Genomic DNA, 24,618 nt, shown 5'->3' with positions numbered 1-24,618 from the left:
TGGGGTCACAAAGAGTCGGACACGACTGAGTGACTTTTCACTTTCACTCTTGTGCCACGCAGTCAAGTGCACCCTGACAGGCACCCTGGCTTGGGGGCCAGAGAAAGGCAGCAGAGGAGAAGCAAAGAGAGGAGAGCTTGCAGCAGGGCCTAGAACAAAAGAACGGGCCATGGGGACCCCACAACTGGAAAGCATTTCCCATCTTTTGCCCACCCAGCCTCCACTGAGGGGACCTCCACACGTCTCCTGCACAGGGCTGCCAGTCTTTCTCACAAACATCTGGCGAGGACACATCTCCCAGAGTGGCCAGCAGATCACCCACAAGAACTAATACTTCCCCTTGAGCAGAGACAAGGTCATACACGTTGACACACGCTGGTTACACGTGTAGCATGGAAGCAGATTTTTTTATGCTCTACAGGGTGGATCCAACTGCAGCTCCTCCTTATCTTGCTCCAGATTGCCCTGCCCTTCGAGGCACCTCTGAAAGGCGTTCCCAGCATAGCAGGGTCTGTCACCAAAGCCTCTTTGATAGCAAACTAGTTGCCAGAAACCTGGACTTAGCGCTTCCTAACTTCATTCATTGGGTTCAGGCTGCCTGGTGCTCGATGGACTTGCTTCTGCCATGTTTCACGTGCTCATCATCTGTGTGGACCACGATCTGTCTCCTGACACCACCTCTTATATCTGGAAACAGATCACAGATGGCCTTGTGGTTGTCCCCCCGCCTGGGTAAACAGACACAGGCCAGCCGGCTGTGGCCCTCAGCCCCTTTCGGATGCCTGATCGACACAGAGACAGGTCGTTGTCCCCAGTTTGCCAAATCTTCCACTCTCTGAAGACGATGCAGTTCAGATGTTGGGCAGTTCAGGCTGGGAGAAGGGTGGGTGGGCCAGTGGCAAAGCTGAATGGTTTCTAAGGGAGGGGATCTGGCCAAGTAAAGATGGGGAGAGCAACAGTGGGGAGAAGGGGAAATGAAAGATGCTTTAGGGGAAACTGATATGACATCTGGGGTCCAGCTGCGAATGGGTCCCACAGGAGGCTGGGAAGGAAGTCAGACTGGAGGTGCCCTGGGCTCCCCGTTCATGGCTGTTAGGTCTGGGCAGGTCTTAGACCCCTCATTCACAAGACCGGGGTCACAGCATGCCTCCCTCATAGGGGTCAGTTCAGTTCAGTCGCTCAGTCATGTCCGACTCTTTGCGACCCCATGAATCGCAGCACGCCAGGCCTCCCTGTCCATCACCAACTCCAGGAGTTCACTCAGACTCAGTACTGAGAGATTGAAGGGAAATCATAGAAGTCAAGCATTTAGAACAGTGCCAGCCAATAAATGTCACTTTCATCATTATTCTCATTTATTGAGATACCATATCATTTCTAACCCACCTAATATTTCTATTGTATTTTTAAAATTAAAATTGTACATATTTAAAAAGTATACCATGATGATTTGATATACATAACCTCCGATATGCAGATGACACCACCCTTATGGCAGAAAGTGAAGAGGAACTAAAAAGCCTCTTGATGAAAGTGAAAGTGGAGAGTGAAAATCATGGCATCTGGTCCCACCACTTCATGGAAATAGATGGGGAAACAGTGGAAACAGTGTCAGACTTTATTTTTCTGGGCTCCAAAATCACTACAGATGGTGACTGCAGCCATGAAATTAAAAGATGCTTACTCCTTGGAAGGAAAGTTATGACCAACCTAGATAGCATATTGAAAAGCAGAGACATTACTTTGCCAACAAAGGTTCATCTAGTCAAGGCTATGGTTTTTCCTGTGGTCATGTATGGATGTAAGAGTTGGACTGTGAAGAAGGCTGAGCGCTGAAGAATTGATGCTTTTGAACTGTGGTGTTGGAGAAGACTCTTGAGAGTCCCTTGGACTGCAAGGAGATCCAACCAATCCATTCTGAAGGAGATCAGCCCTGGGATTTCTTTGGAAGGAATGATGCTAAAACTGAAACTCCAGTACTTTGGCCACCTCATGCGAAGAGTTGACTCATTGGAAAGGATTCTGATGCTGGGAGGGATTGTGGGCAGGAGGAGAAGGGGATGACAGAGGATGAGATGGTTGGATGGCATCATTGACTCGATGGACGTGAGTCTGAGTGAACTCTGGGAGTTGGTGATGGACAGGGAGGCCTGGCGTGCTGCGATTCATGGGGTCGCAAAGAGTCGGACATGACTGAGTGACTGATCTGATCTGATCTGATAGTTAAAGGAAGTTGTATAAATTATGCAGTGGAGTATTACTCATCCTTAAAAAAGAAAGACATCCTGCCATTTGCAACAACATGGATGGACCTGGAGGACATTATGCCACTGAGATAAATAAGACACAGAAAGAAAAAAAAAAAAAAAAACATACAGCTCACACTCATTATATATGGAATCTCAGAAAGTCATATCCAACCTAATTTTTGAGATTATGTGAAGAAGCTTAAATACTATTGACTGGCTAATGGAACATTTCTATCTCTTATTATTATTCATCAGGGCTTCCCTCACAGCTCAGTTGGTAAAGAACCTGCCTGCAATGCAGGAGACTTGGGTTCAGTTCCTGGGTCAGGAAGATCCCGTGGAGAAGGAAATGGCAACCCACTCCAGTATTCTTGCCTGGAGAATCCCTCATCTCTTATTGGTCAAAATAAATTTGCTATGGCAACACCACCCTAGTTCCTTATAGCTTTTCTTCCTTTTCCTCTTTCTAAATTTCTGGTGCTAAAATTTGCCTGTTACTTTCCACTTCTCAGGTACACATGGATGTGGAGTTTAAAATTGTGCCCTTTTAAACTGTAACATGTAAATTTAATCAAAATTATAGCAAATAAAAACAACACGGAATATTTAATAACCTTTTGTAAGAGTTATTAAATCATAAAAATAATATCATCTGTAGTAAATAGGTACCCAGTGCACACCAGGCATATCAGCTCTCTGAGCATACAGTGCAGTGCAGCACATGTGTGCTTAATCTTGTCTGACTCTTTGCAACCCCACGGACTATAGCCTGCCAGGCTCCTCTGTCCATGGGATTCTCAAAGCAAGAAGAGTGGAGCAGTTTACCATTTCCTTCTCCAAGGGATCTTCCCGATGCAAGGATTGAAGCCATGTTTCTTGAGTCTCCTGGATTGCAGGTGATAGATTCTTTACCACTGCAACATCTGGAAAGTCCTCTGTAGTAAAGGATATCAGATTTGGCAGAAATTATTAAAATTTACATGGCTTCCATGGTAGCTCAGCTGGTAAAGAATCCGCCTGCAATGCAGGAGACCCTGGTTTGATTCCTGGGTCGGGAAGATTCCTTGGAGAAGAGACTGGCTACCCACTTCAGTGTTCTCCGGCTTCTCTGGTGGCTCAGATGGTAAAGAATCCACCTGCAATGCGGGAGACCTGGGTTTGACCCCTGGGTTGGAAGATCCCCTGGAGAAGGGAATGGCTACCCACTCCAGTATTCTGACCTGGAGAATTCCATGGACAGAGGAGCCTGGTGGGATGCTGTCTATAGGGTCACAAAGAGATGGATATGACTGAGAGGCTTTCACTTTTTCCATTTCATTAAGATTTACAGATTAACCTTAAATTTCTTTTTTTATGTTATCTTTCAGTTACAGGCCCATTATTTTTCAAATGTAACTTATTTAATAACTTCAAGGCCAGTGTAAGTTTTTGTTTCCCTTACTGCTATTCATCTACTTTCCCCAAGCTGTTAGTGGGCACTGACATGCCTAAAATGTGTAAAGGAAAAAAAGAAGTAGAAAAAAAGAGCCCCAGAAGTGAATGAGCAAAGAGATCTGAAATAATCAGGAGCTGGATGCAGTATTATATATTATTTTCTATGATAAGTGGATTTTAGAAATACTTAAAACCTGGAGAGGCACCATAAATAAAAATGTATAAATTGAAGTCTACATTTATTTGATAGCTACTTCATTTTTTCTTTTTCTTTTTTTGTCTATATAGAGAATTCTCTGTTCCCAAGGTCTAACGTTGAGGTGAGTCAGAGGTCAGGGTTCTGGGCTACTGGGTACAATAAGGAGTCGGGGATCACAGTCTCTTGTGGGCAGGTGGCCAGCAAAACTACTTCAATATGACAGCAGTTGGCCTCTGGTTACTTGGGGAACTCAGGACCAATTCAGTCAGGCATCAGCCAGGGAAAAGCAATTCTTTTCTAACCAAACAGAAGTGCACTTTTACAAAATGATGCAGAAAGTGGATGGTGGGAGATCTTTCCAATTTGTGATCTGGAAAGAGAAGGACTTCTGTTTCTGTCTGACCCCTGAGGCATTTTTGCAGTAACTTGAAATAGTGTGATGGACAGAGCTGACTCCAGGAATCTTTGAAAAATGCTTTCCCTCTGGCCAAACATGCAAGGAGAATTCATTTTCCAACTGGATTCTATGACATTTATATTTAGATGTGTTCAACCAACTGTAAGGACTTCACAGTATGGAGGCGCATGCTTTCTGAAGACATGTAGGAAGGGTGTGGACTCCCTGGGGCATTAGATATGTTTCCACCATGTAGGAACCTAGGGCGGGAGCTGCCCCCTCCTCCTTTTGCCTTCAATCCTTCCCAGAATCAGAATCTTTTCCTGTGAGTTGACTCTTTGCATCAGGTGGCCAAAGTATTAGAGTTGTAGCTTCAGCATCAGTCCTTCCAATGCATATTTAGTGTTGATTTCCTTTAGAATTGATTGATTTGACCTCCTTGCAGTCCAAGGGACTCTCAAGAGTCCTCTCTAGCACCACAGTTCAAAAGCATCAATTCTTGGGCACTCAGCCTTCTTTATGGCCCAACTTTCCCATCCATACATGCCTACTGGAAAAACCATAGCTTTGACTAGATGGACCTTTGTTGGCAAAGTAATGTCTTTGCTTTTTAATATGCTGTCTATGTTTCTCCTTCCTTCCAAGGAGCAAGTATCTTTTAATTTCTTGGCTAAAGTCACCGTCTGAAGTGATTTTGGAATCCAGAAAAATATAGCCTGTCACTGCTTCCACTTTTCGCCTTCTATTTGCCATGAAGTGATGGAACTGGATGCCATGATCCTAGTTTTTTGAATGTTGAGTTAAGCCAGCTTTTTCACTCTCTGCTTTCACTCTTATCAGAAGGCTCCTTAGTTCCTCTTCACTTTCTGCCATAAGGGTGGTGTCATCTGCATATCTGAGGTTGTTGATGTTTCTCCCGGCAATCTTGATTCCAGCCTATGATTCATCCAGTCCAGCATTTTGTATGATGTGCTCTGCATAGAAGTTGAATAAGTAGGGTGACAATATACAGCCTTGTCATACTCCTTTCCCAATTTTGAACCACTCAGTTTTTCCATGTCTGGTTCTAACTGTTGCTTCTGGACCCATATACATGCTTCTCAGCAGACAGGTAAAGTGGTCTGGTATTCCCATCTCTTGAAGAATTTTCCACAGTTTGTTGTGATCCACACAGTCAAAGGCTTTAGCATAGTCAATGAAGGAAAAGCAGATATTTTTCTGAAATTCCCTTGCTTTCTCTATGACCAATGAATGTTGGCTATTTGATCTCTGATTCCTCTGCCTTTTCTAAATCCACCTTGTACATTAGGAAGTTTTTGGTTTACGTACTGTTGAAACCTAGCTTGAAGGATTTTTGAGCATAATCTTACTAGCATGCAAAATGAGTGAAATTGTATGCTAGTGTGAACATACTTTGGCATTGCCCTTTGGGACGGGAATGAAAATTCCTTTTCCAGTCCTATGGTCACTGCTGAGTTTTCCAAATTTGCTGACATATTGAGTGCAGCACTTTAACAGCATTATTTTTAGGATTTTAAATAGTTCAGCTGAAATTCCATCAGCTCCAGTAACTTTGCTCATAGTAATATTTCCTAAGGCCCACTTGACTTCACTGTCCAGGATGTCCGGCTCTAGGTGAGAGACCACACTACCATGGTTATCTGGGTCATTAAGACCCTTTGTGTATAGTTCTTCTGTGTATTGTTGCCACCTCTTCTTAATCTCTTCTGCTTCTGTTCAGTTCAGTCGCTCAGTCATGTCTGACTCTTTGCAACCCCATGAATTGCAGCACGTCAGGCCTCCCTGTCCATCACCAACTCCCAGAGTTTACTCAAACTCACGTCCATCGAGTCGGTGATGCCATCCAGCCATCTCATTCTCTATCGTCCCCTTTTCCTCCTGCCTCCAATCCCTCCCAGCATCAGAGTCTTTTCCAATGAGTCAACTCTTCACATGAGGTGGCCAAAGTACTGGAGTTTCAGCTTTAGCATCATTCCTTCCAAAGAACACCCAGGACTGATCTCCTTCAGAATGGACTGGTTGGATCTCCTTGCAGCCCAAGGGACTCTCAAGAGTCTTCTCCAACACCACAGTTCAAAAGCATCAGTTCTTCGGTGCTCAGCTTTCTTCACAGTCCAACTCTCAAATCCATACATGACTACTGGAAAAACCATAGCCTTGACTAGACAGACCTTTGTTGGCAAAGTAATGTCTATGCTTTTCAATATGCTGTCTAGGTTGGTCATAACTTTCCTTCCAAGGAGTAAGTGTCTTTTAATTTCATGGCTGCAGTCACCATCTGCAGTGATTTTGGAGCCCAGAAAAATAAAGTCTGACACTGTTTCCACTGTTGCCCCATCTATTTCCCATGAAGTGATGGGACCAGATGCCATGATCTTCGTTTTCTGAGTGTTGAGCTTTAAGACAACTTTTTCACTCTCCCCTTTCACTTTCATCAAGAGGCTTTTTAGTTCCTCTTCACTTTCTGCCCTAAGGGTGGTGTCATCTGCATATCTGAGGTTATTGATATTTCTCCCAGCAATCTTGATTCCAGCTTGTGCTTCTTCCAGCCCAGCATTTCTCATGATATACTCTGCATAGAAGTTAAATAAGCAGGGTGACAATATACAGCCTTGACATACTCCTTTCCTATTTGGAACCAGTCTGTTGTTCCATGTCCAGTTCTAACTGTTGCTTCCTGACCTGCATATAGGTTTCTCAAGAGGCCAGTCAGGTGGTCTGGTATTCCCATCTCTTTCAGAATTTTCCACAGTTGATTGTGATCCACACAGTCAAAGGCTTTGACATAGTCAAGAAAGCAGAAATAGATGTTTTTCTGGAACTCCCTTGCTTTTTCCATGATCCAGTGGATGTTGGCAATTTGATCTCTGGTTCCTCTGCCTTTTCTGAAACCAGCTTGAACATCAGGAAGTTCACGGTTCACATATTGCTGAAGCCTGGCTTGGAGAATTTTGAGCATTACTTTACTAGTGTGTGAGATGAGTACAATTGTGTGGTAGTTTGAGCATTCTTTGGCATTGCCTTTCTTTGGGATTGGAATGAAAACTGACCTTTTCCAGTCCTATGGCCACTGCTGAGTTTTCCAAATTTGCTGGCATATTGAGTGCAGCACTTTCACAGCATCATCTTTCAGGATTTGAAATAGCTCAACTGGAATTCCATCACCTCCACTAGCTTTGTTCATAGTGATGCTTTCTAAGGCCCACTGGACTTCACATTCCAGGATGTCTGGCTCTAGGTGAGTGATCACACCATCATGATTATCTGGGTCGTGATTCTGTTAGGTACTTGCTGTTTCAGTCCTTATCATGCTCATCCTTGCATGAAATGTTCCTCTGATTTCTCCAGTTTTCTTGAAGAGATCTCTGGTCTTTCTCATTCTATTGTTTTCCTCTACTTCTTTGCATTGTTCATTTAAGGAGGCCTTCTTATCTCTCCTTGAATATTCTCTGGAATTCAGTTGGGTATATCTTTCCCTTTCTCCCTTGCTTTTCACTTCTCTTCTCAGATATTTGTAAAGCCTCCTCAGACAGCCATTTTGCCTTCTTGCATTTCTTTCTCTTTGAGATGATTTTGGTCATTGCCTCCTATACAATGTTAGGAACCTCTGTCCATAGTTCTTCAGACACTCTGTCTACCAGATCTAATCTCTTGAATCTATTCATCAACTTCACTGTATAATCATAAGTGATAAGACTGAGGTTATATCTGAATAGAATAATGGTTTTCTTCCATTTAATTCTGAATTTTGCGATAAGGAGCTCTAAGTCACAGTCAGCTCCAGGAGTTGTTTTGCTGACTGTGTAGAGTTTCTCCATCTTTGGCTGCAAAGAACACAATCAGTCTCATTTCTTTATTGATCATTTGGTGATATCCATGTGTGACATCATCAAAATGCTGGTCTGGATGAAGCACAAGCTGGAATCAAGATTGCTTCGAGAAATATCAATTACCTCAGAGATGCAGATGACACCACCATTAGGGCAGAAAATGAAGAAGAACTAAAGAGCCTCTTAATGAAAGTGAAAGAATGGAGTGAAAAAGTTGGCCTAAAACTCAGCATTCAAAGGGCTAAGATCATGGCATCTGGTCCCATCACTTCATGGCAAATAGATGGGGAAACAATGGAAACAATGATAGACTTCATATTTTGGGGCTCCAAAATCACTGCAGATAGTGATTGCAGCCATGAAATTAAAAGATGCTTGCTCCTTGGAAGGAAAGCTATCACCAACCTAGATAGCATATTAAAAAGTAGACATATTACTTTGCCAACAAGGTCCATCTAGTCAAAGCTATGGTTTTTCCAGTAGTCATGTATGGATGTGAGAGTTGGACTGTGAAGAAAGCTGAGCGTCAAAGAATTGATGCTTTGGAACTGTGGTGTTGGAGAAGACTCTTGAAAGTCCCTTGGACTGCAAGGAGATCCAACAAGTCCAACCTAAAGGAAATCAGTCCTGGGTGTTCATTGGAAGGACTGATGTTGAAGCTGAAATTCCAATACTTTGGCCACCTGTTGCAAAGAACTGACTCATTGGAAAAGACCCCGATGCTGGGAGGAGAAGGGGATGACAGAGGATGAGATGGTTGGATGGCTTCACCAACTCGATGGACATGAGTTTGAGCAAGGTCTGGGAGTTGGTGATGGAGTTGGTGTTGCAGTCCATGGGGTCGAGAAGAGTTGGACATGACTGAGTGACTGAACTGAACTGATGTGTAAAGCTGTCTCTTGTGATGTTGGAAAAGGGTGTTTGTTATGAACAGTGTGTTCTCTTAACAAAACTTTGTTAGCCTTTGCCCTGCTTCATTTTGTACTCGAAGGCCAAACTTGCCTGTTACTCCAGGTATCTCTTGACTTCCTACTTTTGCATTTCAGTCCCCTGTGATGAAAAGGAGATCTTTTTCTGGTGTTAGTTCTGGAAAGCCTTGTAGGTCTTCATAGACAGGTCACTCAACTTCTTCAGCATTACTGGTTGGGGCACAGACTTGGATTACTGTGATGTTGAGTGGTTGCCTTGGAAATGACCTGAGACCATTCTGCCATTTTTGAGATTGAACCCAAGTACTGCATTTCAGAATCTTTTGTTGACTACAAGCGTACTTTATATCTTTCAAAGGGTTCTTGCCCACAGTAGCAGACACAATGATCATGTGAATTAAATTTGCCCACTCCTGTGCATTTTAGTTCACTGCTTCCTAAGATGTCGACGTTCACGCTTGACATCTCCTATTTGACCACTTTCAATTTACCTTGATTCATGGACCTAACATTCCAGGTTCCTATAAAATACTGTTCTTTATAGCATCAGACTTTACTTTCAGCACCAGACACATCCACACCTGAGTGTCGTTTCTGCTTCGGCTCAGCCACTGCATTCTCTCTGGAGCTATTAGTAACTGCCCTCTGCTCTTCTTGAGTAGCATATTAGATACCTTCTAACTTGGGGCCTTCATCTTCAGGTGTCATATCTTTTTTTGCCTTTTCATACTGTTTGGGGTTCTCACGGTAAGAATACTGGAGTGGTGTTCCATTCCGTCCTTCACTGGACCATATTTTGTCAGAACTCTTCACTATGACCCATCTGTCTTGAGTGGCCCTGCATGGCAGGACTCATACTTTGACTTACGGAAGCCCTTTGCCGTGACAAGGCTGTGATCCATGAAGGGGTCTATTTGTAGTAGGAGCTGTCAAACCTTATTAGACAATTCACGTCCACACACAGTGAAGGGTTGTGCCAGCACCAAGGTAAGGGGGAATTTGGGCTAAGGAGAAGGGTTTGGTGCCACCCGCTGGACCAACGTGGGGACAGGACCGACGGGAGTACAAACAATATCCCACCGTGGGGAAGGAAAGAGGCAGCGTCTGAAAGGAGGACCCGATTTTTTAATAGAAAATCCTCTTCTGCTTTCTTATCACAAAAGCTATACATGCTCATACAGAAATAATAGATAATACAGATGAACAAAATAATACATATGAACAAACATAATACAACTATGATGTCACCACTTGGAGATAACTGTTCATTCACTGTTGTAAATCTCTCCAGAACTTTTACTATAAACACATGAATTTACACACACACACACACACACACAGCCAAAATGGAATAATTTATTTTTTGTGATCCTTTTTCTATTTCAATAATTTTAGACTTATAGCATCTTTTCTAATGTCTGTTACTTCATTATATTGTATGTATGCTACTTCACTTCTAGGATATGGAATTGCTAGAAATGGAATTAGAAATGAAACTGCAGGGTAGGAGGTGTCCGAGCTCAGGCAGATGTAAAGGCTTTGGTGTCTTTTGCCAACTTGCCTTCCAGAAATGTGTGTCCATTTATATTCAGCAAGTCTATTTTGAGTGCTCCATAAGCCTTGTTACTGGTAACTCTCGACTCAGCTGTTCATGGGCTTTCAGCCAAATTCCTAGGGAGGAGAGTGTGGAAACCAGAGGATGCTGAAAAGCTGTGCTGCCAGTGACTCTGGGTACTTGGGGGCTTGGTGTGGGGTGTACAGTCGGAAAGATCCCCTGGAGGAGGGCATGGCAACCTCCTCCAGCATTCTTGCCTGGAGAATCCCATGGACAGAGGAGCCTGGGGCAGGGCGGGGTGGGGGTGGGGTGGTCACAAAATGTTGCACGTGACTGAAGCGACTTAGCATGCAGGCACAGTGCTGGGCAGAGAGCCCTTCCCATCTCAGCACAGTGGCAGGTGGTGGGGAGCCTGGGCAGGTGGGAGACAGGTCAAGTGTGCAGTGCAGAAGGGAGCTGCAAGCTCCATCAGGAGGGGCCACATCGGGTCAGCCTCTGGCACTACTTGGAGGGTGTCCAAAGGTGTGCAGCGTGGGAGGTGTGTGGAGGGGACTCTGGGGGATCCCCTGAGAGTGTGGGGAGGGCGGCCTCAGGAGCTCTGAATGGGCCGGGAGGGGCCTGGGACCGAGGGAACCTGAGGTCACTGTGATCATGACCCGGGTTGTTAATTTTATCCCGCGGGCTCTCAGGGCCTGGGAAAATTCAGGTTCTGCCTGGGGGGGTGAGCACAGGGGCTGATGGCCTTTGCAAGCTTTTATGCATTAATGGAAGATGCGATTTGATTTTGGTCCTTTGCCCAGGATAAGAGATCCCAGGGGGCATTCTTAAAAGGAAAGCCAAAATGAAAAAGAAGGTTTTATTTCATAAACGTGGAAATTGTATGGCACTCAGTAAAATGTGTTGGCAAAGGAAGCTTCTGCCACTTAATATAGTAAATAAAATAGGTTAATTCCTTTTGGGAGAAGAACTAGAATTCCAGTTATCATTAGATAAGAACTTTCAACAGGACTCTCTCTAAGGAAGATGAGCAGTTGGCCCCTGATGTAGGGAAAAGCAAAGCTCAGTATAAAAGGACCAGCACCTCCACTGGGTCCAGAAAGACTCTGGCCCTTCTTCCTGCGCCTCAGGTGTCCTGAGCCCCTGGTCATCTTGGTCAGTTTGCAGATTGGATACACTCTGTGCATCAGCAGCACGGTCCTGTTGACCTGACCCCGACCTACCTGAGAAGTAACGCTATGCTGTAGATACCAGAGAAGAATGAACACCACTGTCTCTGACTTCCTTGCAATGTAGATCCAGCTGCCAAACTTGCCTGCAAAAGTCAACTTCTGTACACTTGCCCAAGGCAGACAATAAACTTCCAAGAAAACAAGCAACAAACACACGGTTCTTTCCCTGGGGTTGCTTCCTGCCCTCTCTCCAAGTGGCACCAGGCAGAATCTGCCACTTGGTCCTTGCCTTCGTGTAATACGTAGTTATGGAGAGACAGGGGTAACTCACCGTCCACCACCGGCTTGGGCTGCGAGCTCTTCAGGCGCAGGGAGGGCCGGAAGCGCGTGCGGTCGTTGAAGCTCCAGCTCTTCTGCACTTTGGTGGGGCTGCCCTCAGCCGTGATGTCCGTGCTGGGGGACCGCCTGTCGCCCAGCGACGCCTGCCTGCTCTTGACGCTCTGGCCCCGAGGGCTGGCCATACGCACGCGCTCCTTGAAGCTGAGCTTCTGGCTGCGGGCGACAGGGGCGGCGTTAGTGCATTTCAGGCCGGGCCGCCCATCCACCTGCGTCAATGCGCTGATGCAACTGTACACACGACCGACGGATCGATCACATACTGCATCACATGAAATGTTTCTAGCAAGTAGGGGCACATCGATACCTTTCTCCTTATTGAAAATTTGAGCTGTCTTTAATCTCTCTGCATTCATCTCCAGTCCATCTCGTCCTACGGTTTTGCAAACCCTTCCTGGATTCAACAAAGGCCTGAGACCTAGCACAGCGGTTTGCGCACCATGACACTGGAAAGACCCCAGAACTGGTTTGGTGTTCGCCTTAGAGACACATTTTAGCTTTAACCTCAACTTTTGAAACTTAAAAAAAAGTTTTTCGTTTTTTTTTTGGGGGGGGAGCATATCTATGTAATTTCTAAAATATTTCTACAGGAAAACAGAGATGACAGTTACACATGCATATGTAGTCTGCATGCATTTTATATTCCAGGCAAGATTATGACTTCCAGATCCATGCAGTCTTGGAACAGCTGGCAGTACTGCAGACAGCATTAGACGTACAGCACTTAACACATTTATTCTTGCTAGACAAAAACCACACGAGGTAGAACAGCTTCAGTTTATAATGAACCAGATGACGGATTTAACAGAATGAGATGTTGTGTTCATCAACACAGACTCTTGCTATTAAACAGGTTATTGATTTGCTGTGGCAGCTCCTGGTGAATTATATTTGTTCACATTCAGTTCTCAGACGCCAGCTTGGCCTGAACTGTGGTTGGTTGTTAAGGAAGTGCTAACAAGGCAGCCCCCAGGCCTTCCTGAGTGTGAGTGGGGTATGAGGTGCTGGGAGCGCAGGCTGGAATCAGAGACCTGGGTTTGGAGGCCTCTCTTCTAACTCGAAGATAAAAATAGCAATGTAGCTGAGGGACTCTTATGGGGATCAGGTGAACTGTACAAAGTTCTGTGTTCTTGTTCATTTATAAAGTACTGTGTTATTCATTACAAAGTGAGGCTGTGGGGAGAAGAATAGATGGAATATTGGGACTGACATATACACATTACTATATATAAAACAGATAACTAATAAGGACCTGCTATATAGCACAGGGAACTCTACTCAACACTCTGTAATAGTCTATATGGGAAAAGAATCTAAAAGAGTTGATACATATATAACTGATTAGCTTTCCTGTGCAGCTGCTGCTGCTGCTGCTAAGTCGCTTCAGTTGTGTCCGACTCTGTGCGACCCCATAGACGGCAGCCCACCAGGCTCCAGCAGAAACTAACAAATGTTTTAAATCAACCCTACTTAAAATATTAAAAAAAAAAATAGAGTGCATTTATATTTTTATGGGAAAAAAAAGTGATTCCCTTGTGGAGCGAGAAGCCCAGGGCTCTCAGGCCTGAAGCAGTGGACTGGATGAATCTGAGGCCCACTATCCAGATGCAGCCTTTGTGGGACATGGAGACAGAATTCTTATGGACAGGGATTCTCGGAGACCACGTGAAACACTTTCTTTTGCGCTTTCCGCCATGTCCACTGTCCCCAGCGGCAGCTTGCCAACAGCAAATGTGTTTAGCGGATCTATGTCTTGTAGCTAACAAGCACAGTAACATTGATTTTTCCATGCCTAGCTGCTTAACAGATGATGTTCTAGGAAGACACCGTGTTTTCTGTGTGTTTATGTGAAAACACATCGGGCAGTGGATTGCAGTGGTCAGCAGGTCCTGGTCACGACACACGTGCTGGCCATGCAGCTGACAGCTCTGTGCGGAAGGGCAGACACAGGCAGGATTGCTGGGGTGCGGGCAGAGGGCAGGCAGGGCAGGCGGTTCAGGGCTCACTAACACAGGCAGGGCTTTCTCTGCACTTGACAAACGTGTGATTAAATGATGGATTCATTCAATGACAATAAAGTATAAAACTGCATCTTCTTATGCTCAGGCTACATCCTCCATGTCATCCAAAGTTCACAGTATTTAAACAAATCCTCAAAGGGATGGTGCTCAAAATGCCCACTCTTTTCAAGCTTTTTTTTCCCCTTAATACTAGAAACTACAAGCCTCTTTTAAGTTTCAGCCATCTGTTCCGTTATTTAAATGTATAAGGATCTGGTTTAGGAACGCACCTATGCACCTCTATTTAGATTAATGAATGGCTTATCGACAGAGCTGCCGTTACAAGTGGTCTCATTATACTTTAATCCATTACCTTTTCTGGAACTAACAGATGCTAATTACTATAGAAGGTTGGGTTCAGTTAATAGCAAATTATTTCTCAAACTTTCAAGATATCTCTCTTTCCTTTGCCAACTGAATGAATAGGAAACTGATAAAACCATTATAAAACCATTTAATATGAAATTTAGTTTTTTAAAAATTTCAGTTGCTAAAAATGTTTAAAAAATCTAAAATAGGTATCAGCATTAAATCTACCAATGTTATTTACAATAACAAAAACCTTTGAAAAATACTCTTATAAAATATTTAAAAATTGTCCCTATAAAACATTTAATATTGTCTTTAAGAATTAACGGGAATGGAAAGAATATTATTTTCTGAATCTCAGTACTACTTAAGGCATGAGAGTTGATATAAATGAATTCTGGGTACCTTTTCCCCTTTTGTCCTTCTAAAGTATGTGAATATTTGACACATCTAATGTTAAAATATTCTAATGTTAGAATTATTTTGAAGTGAACTCACACATTAAACACTAAATTAGAAAAAAAAAAAGATGTTATGTTTTCACTCTTTCTTCTGACGTAATATGTCTTCTGACATAGTATGACTTAAGAATAATATCCTAATCCAGAACTTTTTAGCCAAGCAATATTTTCTTTTCCAAGCCAAAGATCTGTTCTTGTGTTTTCCTACAAAAAGTTTACTTTTATTAATTTTTGTAGTTCATTTCCCCTTTGCAAATCAGCAGAGCACCTTGATGAGCTTACTATTAAATGGATTAGGTGACTGCTATTGAAAACACACATTGATTAAAAAAATACTCTTCCCTAGTCCAGTACGTTTTCATTATTTTTCGGCTTTTTTGCGATATCTATGAATGTGATTTTTGAGAAAGGTTTATGAGACAGTGTTTTTTTAGGAAGGTTGCCAAAGACTATCCCCAAGAAACAAGGAGGCCTCTCTTTGGAGAAAGTAACCAAAAGGTGACTGTGGTCATTGACGGTGTGCAGCCCTCGGTCCCTGGCCACGGGCTGTCTTAGGGCAGAAGGCATGTCCGCCCTGCAGGGGTTCTTGTCACCAGATGCTCGTGTTCCTCAAATGGCCAGCGTGCAGTTGGCCCCTGGGGGATCCCTACCAGGGACTGGGTGGCATCACAGCATCCCCATGGTAATCCTCCTGGACTCAGAACGCTGTAGTTATTGTTACGCTTAATAAAGGTTTCAGCCCTTCACAGGATAAGCCTCCTGCAAATTCTCGCCCCTTGCACAGTTCGGCAGCGCAGTGGAGCCAGGACAACTCCGTGCGTGCACGGCTCAGCATTGTCCACCGCCAGGAGGGTCCACTCGGACCTGCCTGTTCGTCCCCAGGGCGCAGGGGACCCAAGCAGGCAGCAGGCAGCGGAAGGAATACAAGCGGGCTGGAAACCTCATTCAGGAGTCCTCAGAAGAGTAAGTCTGAGCAGGGCTCAGTAGAGGGCCGGGTGACCTGGTCATGCACCTGAGGTTAGTTGGCATTCTCAGATCTCATGTCAGCAGCCGGGATGCTGGTACCTCTGCTTCCATGAGGTGTGTATTCTGAAGAGCTTCTGCTTATGACTACAGACCTGACTAGGAGTGAGGGGGAGACAGCAGGTTGTTACTAGGCGTTGCAACTGGAAAAGGGCTCAGGGGCTTGTGGTCTTGAAAAGCAAAGCCATTTGGCTTCCTCATTATTAATATGCAAGTACATGGACTATTTAAACACCAAGGACAAACTAAATTAATTATGCTGCTCAAAATGGATGCCATGTTCTTAATGGTTAAGTAGAAACAATTAGATTTGAAGCAGGCTTTCCAAATGATGGTAGTCTATGTCTTAGCATCTGCTGCATACAAAAATAAGAATATAAATATTTTAGGGTATAGAAACCCTTGTAATAAGTAACAGTGCAACACGGTATAAATGATTGAAGAATAAAATATTCTGGAACTATTAAAATCTTTATAGGAATCAATGAAGTAGATAACACTAATTGCTTTGAAATAGGGGCTTCCCTGATAGCTCAGCTGGTTAAAGAATCCACCTTGAAATAAAAAAGTTCTTGATTTGTATGAAACCTGAACCTGGATCATCAAAAAAGCAAGAGAGTTCCAGAAAAACATCTATTTCTGCTTTCTTGACTATGCCAAAGCCTTTGACTGTGTGGATCACAATAAACTGTGGAAAATTCTGAAAGACATGGGAATACCAGACCACCTGATCTGCCTCCTGAGAAACCTATATGCAGGTCAGGAAGCAACAGTTAGAACTGGACATGGAACAACAGACTGGTTCCAAACAGGAAAAGGAGTATATCAAGGCTGTATATTGTCACCCTGCTTATTTAACTTCTATGCAGAGTACATCATAAGAAATGCTGGGCTGGAAGAAGCACAAGCTGGAATCAAGATTGCTGGGAGAAATATCAATAACCTCAGATATGCAGATGACACCACCCCTGTGGTAGAAAGTGAAGAGGAACTAAAAAGCCTCTTGATGAAAGTGAAAGAGGAGAGTGAAAAATTTGGCTTAAAGCTCAACATTCAGAAAACAAAGATCATGGCATCTGGTCCCATCACTTCATGGGAAATAATAGATGGGGAAACAGTGGAAACAGTGTCAGACTTTATTTTTGGGGGCTCCAATATCACTGCAGATGGTGATTGCAGCCATGAAATTAAAAGACGCTTACTCCTTGGAAGGAAAATTATGACCAACCTAGATAGCATATTAAAAAGCAGAGACATTACTTTGCCAACAAAGGTCCGTCTAGTCAAGGCTATGGTTTTTCCAGTGGTCATGTATGGATGTGAGAGTTGCACTGTGAAGAAAGCTGAGCTCAGAAGAATTGATGCTTTTGAAGTGTGGTGTTGGAGAAGACTCTTGAGAGTCCCTTGGACTGCAAGGAGATCCAACCAGTCCATTCTAAAGGAGATCAGTCCTGGGTGTTCATTGGAAGGACTGATGCTAAAGCTGAAACTCCAGTACTTTGGCCACCTCATGTGAAGAGTTGACTCATTGGAAAAGACTCTGATGCTGGGAGGGATTGGGGGCAGGAGGGGAAGGGGACGACAGAGGATGAGATGGCTGAATGGCATCACCGACTCAATGGACGTGAGTTTGAGTGAACTCTGGGAGTTGGTGATGGACAGGGAGGCCTGGTGTGCTGCAATTCATGGGGTTGCAAAGAGTCAGACATGACTGAGTGATTGAACTAAACTGAACTGAACTGAAGGTATAAATATAAGGAACCAATTGTCAGAAAGAACATGTTCTGAAAGATAGAAGGAAATATTCTAGGTTGCTAGTTTGTAAGAAAAAGATCATTTTTCTTATATTAACTCTTACAATGTGCTTTTCAAAGACTAAATCCTTTCCTTGGATCAATAAATGTGAACAGAAGGAGAGACTATTTTGAAAAAAAATTTTTTTGCAACAACCTAACCTTTTGCCGGTAAGGACACAAGTTGGCTGTGCCGAAAAAAGAAGTTGTTTCCCTGAGTTTAGTTTAATAGCCCATGCAGATCATTCACTGCACACAAAAGAAAGACATATAAATAATGGAAAATAAATGCAGAAGAAATGGAAGAGCACGGTGTCTCCATCAGTGCTGTCGCATTCTCTCCTGAGAGTCACACTACTCAGAATCTAATAAAGGCAACCGTGCAGGAACAGTTCGGGCAAAGCACCCTGTGGATCACAGCACAGGATGTAACGTAATGAGTCTTGCTTATGCTTTAACTTTTAAGACACGCATCTTTATAACTGTCTCACAAGTACCCGTTAAAGCAACTTCAGAGAGTCTACTAAGAAGTCTGGCAGGGCTCTCTTAATGCCTCATGACCTGCATTACAGTGGTTTAACTACAAAGCAGGCATACAGCCACTGAGTGTTGATTAAGCAGACGGGGTTAGCAGAGGCAGGGAGATTTACGGATATTCCCCAAGCCTCTGATGTATGATCTGTCTTTGGAGCAATAAAACCTTAACAGGTAGGAAGAAGTAAGAGCTTTCTCGTACCATTGTGATAGCTAACTCACAGCCTAGTCAGCTTGGTGGAGGCGGCAGAGAGGAAGGTGAGGATGCTGGATGCATTTACAGGGACATTCTGTCCTTGCGAAGTGGCCATTTATACCCAAACGGAGAACTGCCCAGCTTATAAAATGAGTGGGAAAAGTTACTCAGGGGGATGATTAATTAGAATAAAATCAGTAGACATCATTTACCACCACGCATAGGATGAAAACTGTTTCAGTGGAAAGATGGAAAGGAAAACGATGAACGATGCCCAAGAAGCAGTGTTTTTGGCTTCAGAAGAGGAACAGGGTAGGGTCGGCTGAGATGGATGGTGATTCACACCTGACCTGGGACCACGGTCACTCTTGTTCAGCTAAGCTAGATTAGCAAGCTCTCCTGGAGGCTGATGTGTTGTATTTTTTAAGATTTTTGAATTGGTCACCATCTTGGGACTGGGTGCCTTTCCTTAGCCCGAGAGGCTCTGCACGAGTTTTTAGAAAGCACAAGCTAATCTCCATGTAGGAAGATGAAATCTTCTCACAAGAAGGTCCTGAAGCTGGGGACCCAGTTCCCCAGGGGTGTAGATGAGTGTGTAGAGAGAGGCCTGATCTACTGTCCTGGCCCCTCGATGAGGGCAGTGCTGGCTGCTGGGTAGACTCTCCTACATCTGGGTCCCTCCCAGGTCTTAGCATGTACGAAGAGGTCCCTTGAGGAAGCCTTTAGGAGATTCCAGGCTCTGGAGGATAACAGGGTTGGCTGCAGTGTATCCACGCTCCCTTATCTGAATCACAGTGGTAGAGCTGTAGCCAAAGCAGTGTTATCAGCCGGTCTGAACTTGGGTCCAGCACTCGCCAGCCATATGCTGGACTCAGAGCTGCTGCTTCTAAGGGAGAATTATCATCAGGATGCACTTCCTTTGTGCACACTTGCTCAGTGGAGGGCAGAATTGTTACTTCCTGGGCTGGTGCTGCTGTTGTTACTACAACCTGTCTGCATCTGCCATGAACACGTCGCTGCCCCGGGGGTCACAGCGGGGGAAGCGAAGGTCACATTAAAGTGGGACTGCCCCTTATTTCCTTCAGATGACTGAAATGTTGTTAACTTTTCATTTTCTCTTTTATATTCCTCCTCTTGACCTCTCTTGTTGGTCTTTTCTCTCTCTTCACGTCAAGTACTAGAGGTCAGGGGTATTTTATTATGTCACCCAAGAAGTGTTTACGGAGCACATTGCCCGTCATAGCTTCACACATGGTGACATATATGTGGACTGGCATACAGGAGACCCCAATGTGTGCCGGTGAAGCGTGAAGTAAGACGTGTGCCACACAGCAACATGCGGTGTGTTCACGGTGGCTTTTGCCAAATGTTCAAAGACCGCGGAGAAGCTAGATGTCTCTGTGTGAGTCTCTGAGCCAGCAGTGTGGCTCAGGTGAAGTCTGTTTTTTTGTTGCTTAGTCACTAAGTCGTGTCCGACTCCTTGTGACCCTATGGACTGTAGCCTGCCCGGCTTCTCTGTCCATGGGGATTCTCTGGGCAAGAATACTGGAGTGGATTGCCATTTCCTCCTCCAGGGGATCTTCCTGATCCAGGGATCAAACCTGCATCTCCTGTGTCTCCTGCATTGCAGATGGAGTCTTTACTGCTGAGCCACCAGGGAAGCCCCAAGTACAAGTCTACAGGGGAGGGTGGGTAATCTTTGACAGACTCAGCCCCAACCATGCAGAATAGATCTTAACACTTTAGGTATATGAACATGGTATATGACGTTTAGGTAAACACAGTATAATGTTTTAGGTATAAAAATAACACGAGCATCACGGCATTTAGAACATTTGGTCGTAGTCTGCTTGGTTCGCGTTTGGACAGGGGACGGCAGCCTGACCACTAGAGTCTTGCCTGTGCCCTCTGCCTCGGTGATCTTTGGAGAAGGGCAGTGTTGCCATCAGCCCAGAGTGGCCCCTCAGTCACGGCTGTGCTGAAGCAAAACCACCACAAATGTCCCCTCCGGAGGACGAAACCCAGACAGGTGACCTGATTTTCAGGTCATGTCTGCCAAAGAGGGTCTCTGTGCTGAGGACTTGGAGACGATGGGGTCCTTTTTTTTTTTTTTCTTCACACTGACTATAAATTGACAGGCTCCTCTTGGAGATAATCTGTAAATCGATGCTCTCAAGACAAAGAAAACTTCGAATGTCACCCAAGAGACCAAAACGGCACACAGTGACTATGATTTACTTCGTTTGACTTTGTCTCGAGTAGAATTTCCACCCAGGAGGAGGGTGGGGTTGTGTGGAGTCTACACAGAGCAGGACACGAGGGGCACAGCCGCTCGGCCCACCTCGTCCAGTGTCTAAAGCCCAGTTCTTCTCTTTGAGCACAAATACCTCCAAAGTGAAGAGCAACTCTTCGAGCCACTAAAACTTTCTGGAAACACCACCTGGAGAGCACCACTGCCTTCTGCTTTTACTGTGTATCTGCCACGTGAAAGAAGCGTCTCCAGTGCCAGAACCCGTGTGGGCTTCCCGGCCCTGACAAGTGGGTACGTCCAATCGCATCTACCTCTCATCACAAACGAAGGTTTCTTTGTGGCTGTTTATAATCGTCGTAAGTGTTGATTGAGATAATGCAGAAATGGATGACCCAGAGACTCATCACCTCTAGAGAACTCGCAACTCTGGTTTCAGGAGTGAATAAATACATCATGATAAATATATAACAGTCATTCGTATAACAGCACAAAGCTAACGACACAATCCCTGGACCGCCGTTGGCTCCCCACTCAGGGGCCAGCCCAGGGCAGGGGGTGCCTGTGTTTCGTCATTACTGGGATGGGTGGTCATGACCGGAAAAGCCTTGCATCCCTCATGGGAAGGAATCCCAGGGGCTGGGACTCCCTGCTGGTTCTTCTCTGTACCTCCTCACCCCATCTGGGCTGGGATCCATGCAGCTCTCTCCTTCTGGGTTCTGTTCTCAAACCCAGATCCTTCTTGGCAGTCACGAAACCAGGTTAAAATGTGCTCTTTCAGTTCCTGTTCCCTCTGGGTCTAGCTTTCTACTAGTTAATCTGATAAAGCATTTCCTTCTAAGGCACGGAAGAATGACCGTAGAGTGAACTTCATTTGGTGATGTGTCCGGGAGGATTATCTTCTTCCTAACTAAAGGATTAGGGCGCCTGAGTTCTGAACGAGCTGGAGACATTGCATAGAGCTTGTCCTTACCTCCTGAACACAGTGTTCCTTCCCATCCCCTGCCCCAAATCATGCAATTTCTCACTCTAAAAGAAGGAGCCTGTGAAGGGAGTAGATCTTATCCTGCTTCATGGGATTTGAATACTCAGTCAGACTCTGGGAAAACAGCAGCAAGGAACAACCAAAAACCATAAATATTATTTTTTCCCTAGAATGTCCCATGCTCTGCAGATTGTAAAAAGCACTGAGTGACTTAGGGAAAGACACTCCCAAGGTGGGGGAAAAATCAATACAACAGCACCCTTTGCAGGCAATCTTGTGAAAGGTCACTTTGAATCACCTTGCATTTGTTGATCGATTTTTCTCACGAGACACATTTAAAACATAGGTGAGGGATCAGATTTACCAACAAACACGTAGCAGAACAGAAATTACAAACCTGCTTGAAGCTTCCCCTTGCTCTTTCCTTCAGGTGCGTGCAGACAGAAGAAAAATGATGATACATGGTGAACACATTTACAGCACTTGATAATGACCAAACTGGGGAATCAAGTACCTTGATTAATCCTTTCTTTTCGAGCAAGAGCCATAGAAGCAAAACACTTCATCATAAATGTATCCAAATTTCTAACTTGTGTTCTTTGTGGCACAGACCCGAGATACCGCCCACATGTGACTGAAAGCTAGAGAGTCTTCATCAGCCAAAGTCATCCAGGGTTTAGGAAAAAGTGGTTCTGATCTAACCAGCATCAGTAAGGACTCTTAGAACTGCTGTGCTGGTTACAGTGAAGCTGGAGTCCCTGTGGTTCAGGCAGACTCTGGGGCTATTTAATCTGCTTTAGTTCATGTGTGACTGTGGTTTTGTATGTTAATGACTTGTTGAGGAAGATTTTTTTTTTTTTTTTAATGTGAATTCCTTGCAGGAAATTAGGCACATAGCCAACCTAGCTTAGTGTTGGGTGGTCTAATAAACTGTTTTAGGAAATTTGGGTCTACCCAACATGGTGTAGGGTCCCCACTCTTTGTAAATGAGCTGTGTGTCCTTGGGCACGTGGCTCACTTTCTTGTGGGTCTCAATTTTCTTATGAATGAATGGAAGGCCTTGAAGTTGAAAATCTCTAAATTCTAACTCCCTAAGGTGCCACGTGGCCCCGGGGAGCTTGATGATCCACACAGCTTCATAAACTATCTGACTCATTTCCCCAAATAGCATAGTTATTGGTGCTTCACCCTCTGCACAGCCTTCACTCTCTTTGAGATGAAAATCAAGAAAAGTGTTCCTTCCCTAAATCCTTCTGTCGTTAAAACAAAACTTTGCAATTGCTAAGACCTCAAAAGTGCATGCAGCAGACGAACTGGATCAGAAAGGAGAGTGTCCGGAAGATCTGAGGAGCATCTCTGCCCCCGCCCCCTCACAGCTGTTCCATCATCCTTCTCCCTGGGATAATGATGAGCAGTCAAGGCAGCCCACAGTGTCTCTCACTGGGAGGACAAGATCTCAGGCTTCGGTCTTTACTGATAACAAAGTCATTGTTGCTTCTCCTGCTGTTGATAGTATAATCTCTCCCTTGACCAGCTATTTAAAATCATAGCCCCTAATGCCCCCCTAATTCCTCCTCTACTTTACTTTTCTCTTTAGCTCTTAGCATCATCTACTCTATTAAATATTTTGCTTATTTATTTTTACTGTCTCTTCCCAGTATCTCTTGCATTTAGACTCCTTGAGCTCAGCCTGAGATTCTCTTGGTTTTCCTCCTCCATTGCTGCACTCCCTGTGCCCAGAGCAGCACTGTGACCCAGTAGGTGCTGTAGGGGAGCAGAATGTGGCACCTCCAAAATCTGGCACCCCAAAGTGTGTCTCTGGCATGAGGATAAATTCAGGCTGATTTTCTTTCTTTATTTTTTTTTCTTTATTTTTAATTGAAGGATAATGACAATATTGTATGGTTTCTGCCATAGATCAGCAAGGATCAGCCATAGGGATACATATGTCCCCTCCCTCTTGAGCCTCAGGCTGATTAATTTTTTTAAGAAAAGGAAGTCTTAGGAAGTTTTTCTTGTTATCTCTCCCTTAACGACCTAAAAGAATTTAGATAAAGGGACTGCTTCCCCAGAATAGGGCTGTCACCAGAGAGGTCTGTGAGGGTGATGGGCCAGGTGTGGTGGGGACGCTCGGCAGGGCCTGGAGGTGACTGTCTTCACCAGAGTCCTCTCCGAGTCCTGCCTTCTCTGCTAGTCCAACCAGCAGAGGTAACTCCTTTGCCAAGCAGCTGCTTCCCCGTTTCCAGGTGCGCTGCCTTCCTCCCAAACCAGACCCGACACCCTCCTTTGTCTTCAGCTGAAGGTGGAGTTTAAGGAGAGGGCTTTGGCACTTCTGTCGAGTCACTCCGTTCTCCTGGGTCCCTCTCATGTGAACATATTGCTAAACTCTTGATTTTCTCCTGTTAATCTGTCTCAAGTCAACTTAATTCTTAGACCATCTGGAAGGACCTAGAAAGGCAGAGGGAAATGCCTTCCTCCGCGACTGTGCTCATGTCTGCATGAACCCATGAATGAGTGAATGAACTTACCCTTCAGAGATTCTTAACCTGAAACACTCTAGGAAATCCATGATGTGAAGAAGAAGTTTTGATCTGTTTCTTACTACATCACTCTGCAGTTGGTAAGCCAGTTAGTTACAAATGTAAAATTATCCCTCTAAGTCATTGTAAATTAGCCTCCTCACAAACCTACACATTTGATTAAAGCAGGATTGTTTCTGAAGCAAAGGTTCTGAACTTGTCTTCAGGGAGTTTGTAAATACATTAAAATTGTAGGCAAAATTTTGATTTTGGGGCATTGAATATTTTTCTTGAGAAAGAGTCCATAATTA

The 24,618-nt window shown here is 44.4% G+C and overlaps 1 protein-coding gene across 3 annotated transcripts in view; it reads right to left on the bottom strand.

Annotated features, from left to right (window-relative positions):
- Positions 1-24,618, bottom strand: part of KCNQ5 (potassium voltage-gated channel subfamily Q member 5) — a 626,701-nt gene that overhangs the window by 70,668 nt on the left and 531,415 nt on the right. Inside the window, exons 9-10 of one of the 3 annotated variants that reach the window (XM_061427192.1) lie at positions 22,186-22,212; positions 12,115-12,335 (exon numbers count right to left, since the gene is read on the bottom strand). In XM_061427192.1, coding sequence (XP_061283176.1) covers positions 12,115-12,335; positions 22,186-22,212 — 248 coding nt within the window. Of the gene's footprint in view, positions 1-12,114; positions 12,336-16,074; positions 16,132-22,185; positions 22,213-24,618 lie in introns of all 3 variants that reach the window. The other 2 variants (XM_061427191.1, XM_061427193.1) reach the window with 2 other exon arrangements.

The sequence above is a fragment of the Bos javanicus genome, chromosome 9, assembly GCF_032452875.1.
Source record: "Bos javanicus breed banteng chromosome 9, ARS-OSU_banteng_1.0, whole genome shotgun sequence".
In the NCBI taxonomy this organism is placed as follows: domain Eukaryota; kingdom Metazoa; phylum Chordata; class Mammalia; order Artiodactyla; family Bovidae; genus Bos; species Bos javanicus.
Note: the sequence above shows the minus strand (reverse complement) of the source record. Positions and strands in the feature narration are given on the sequence as shown.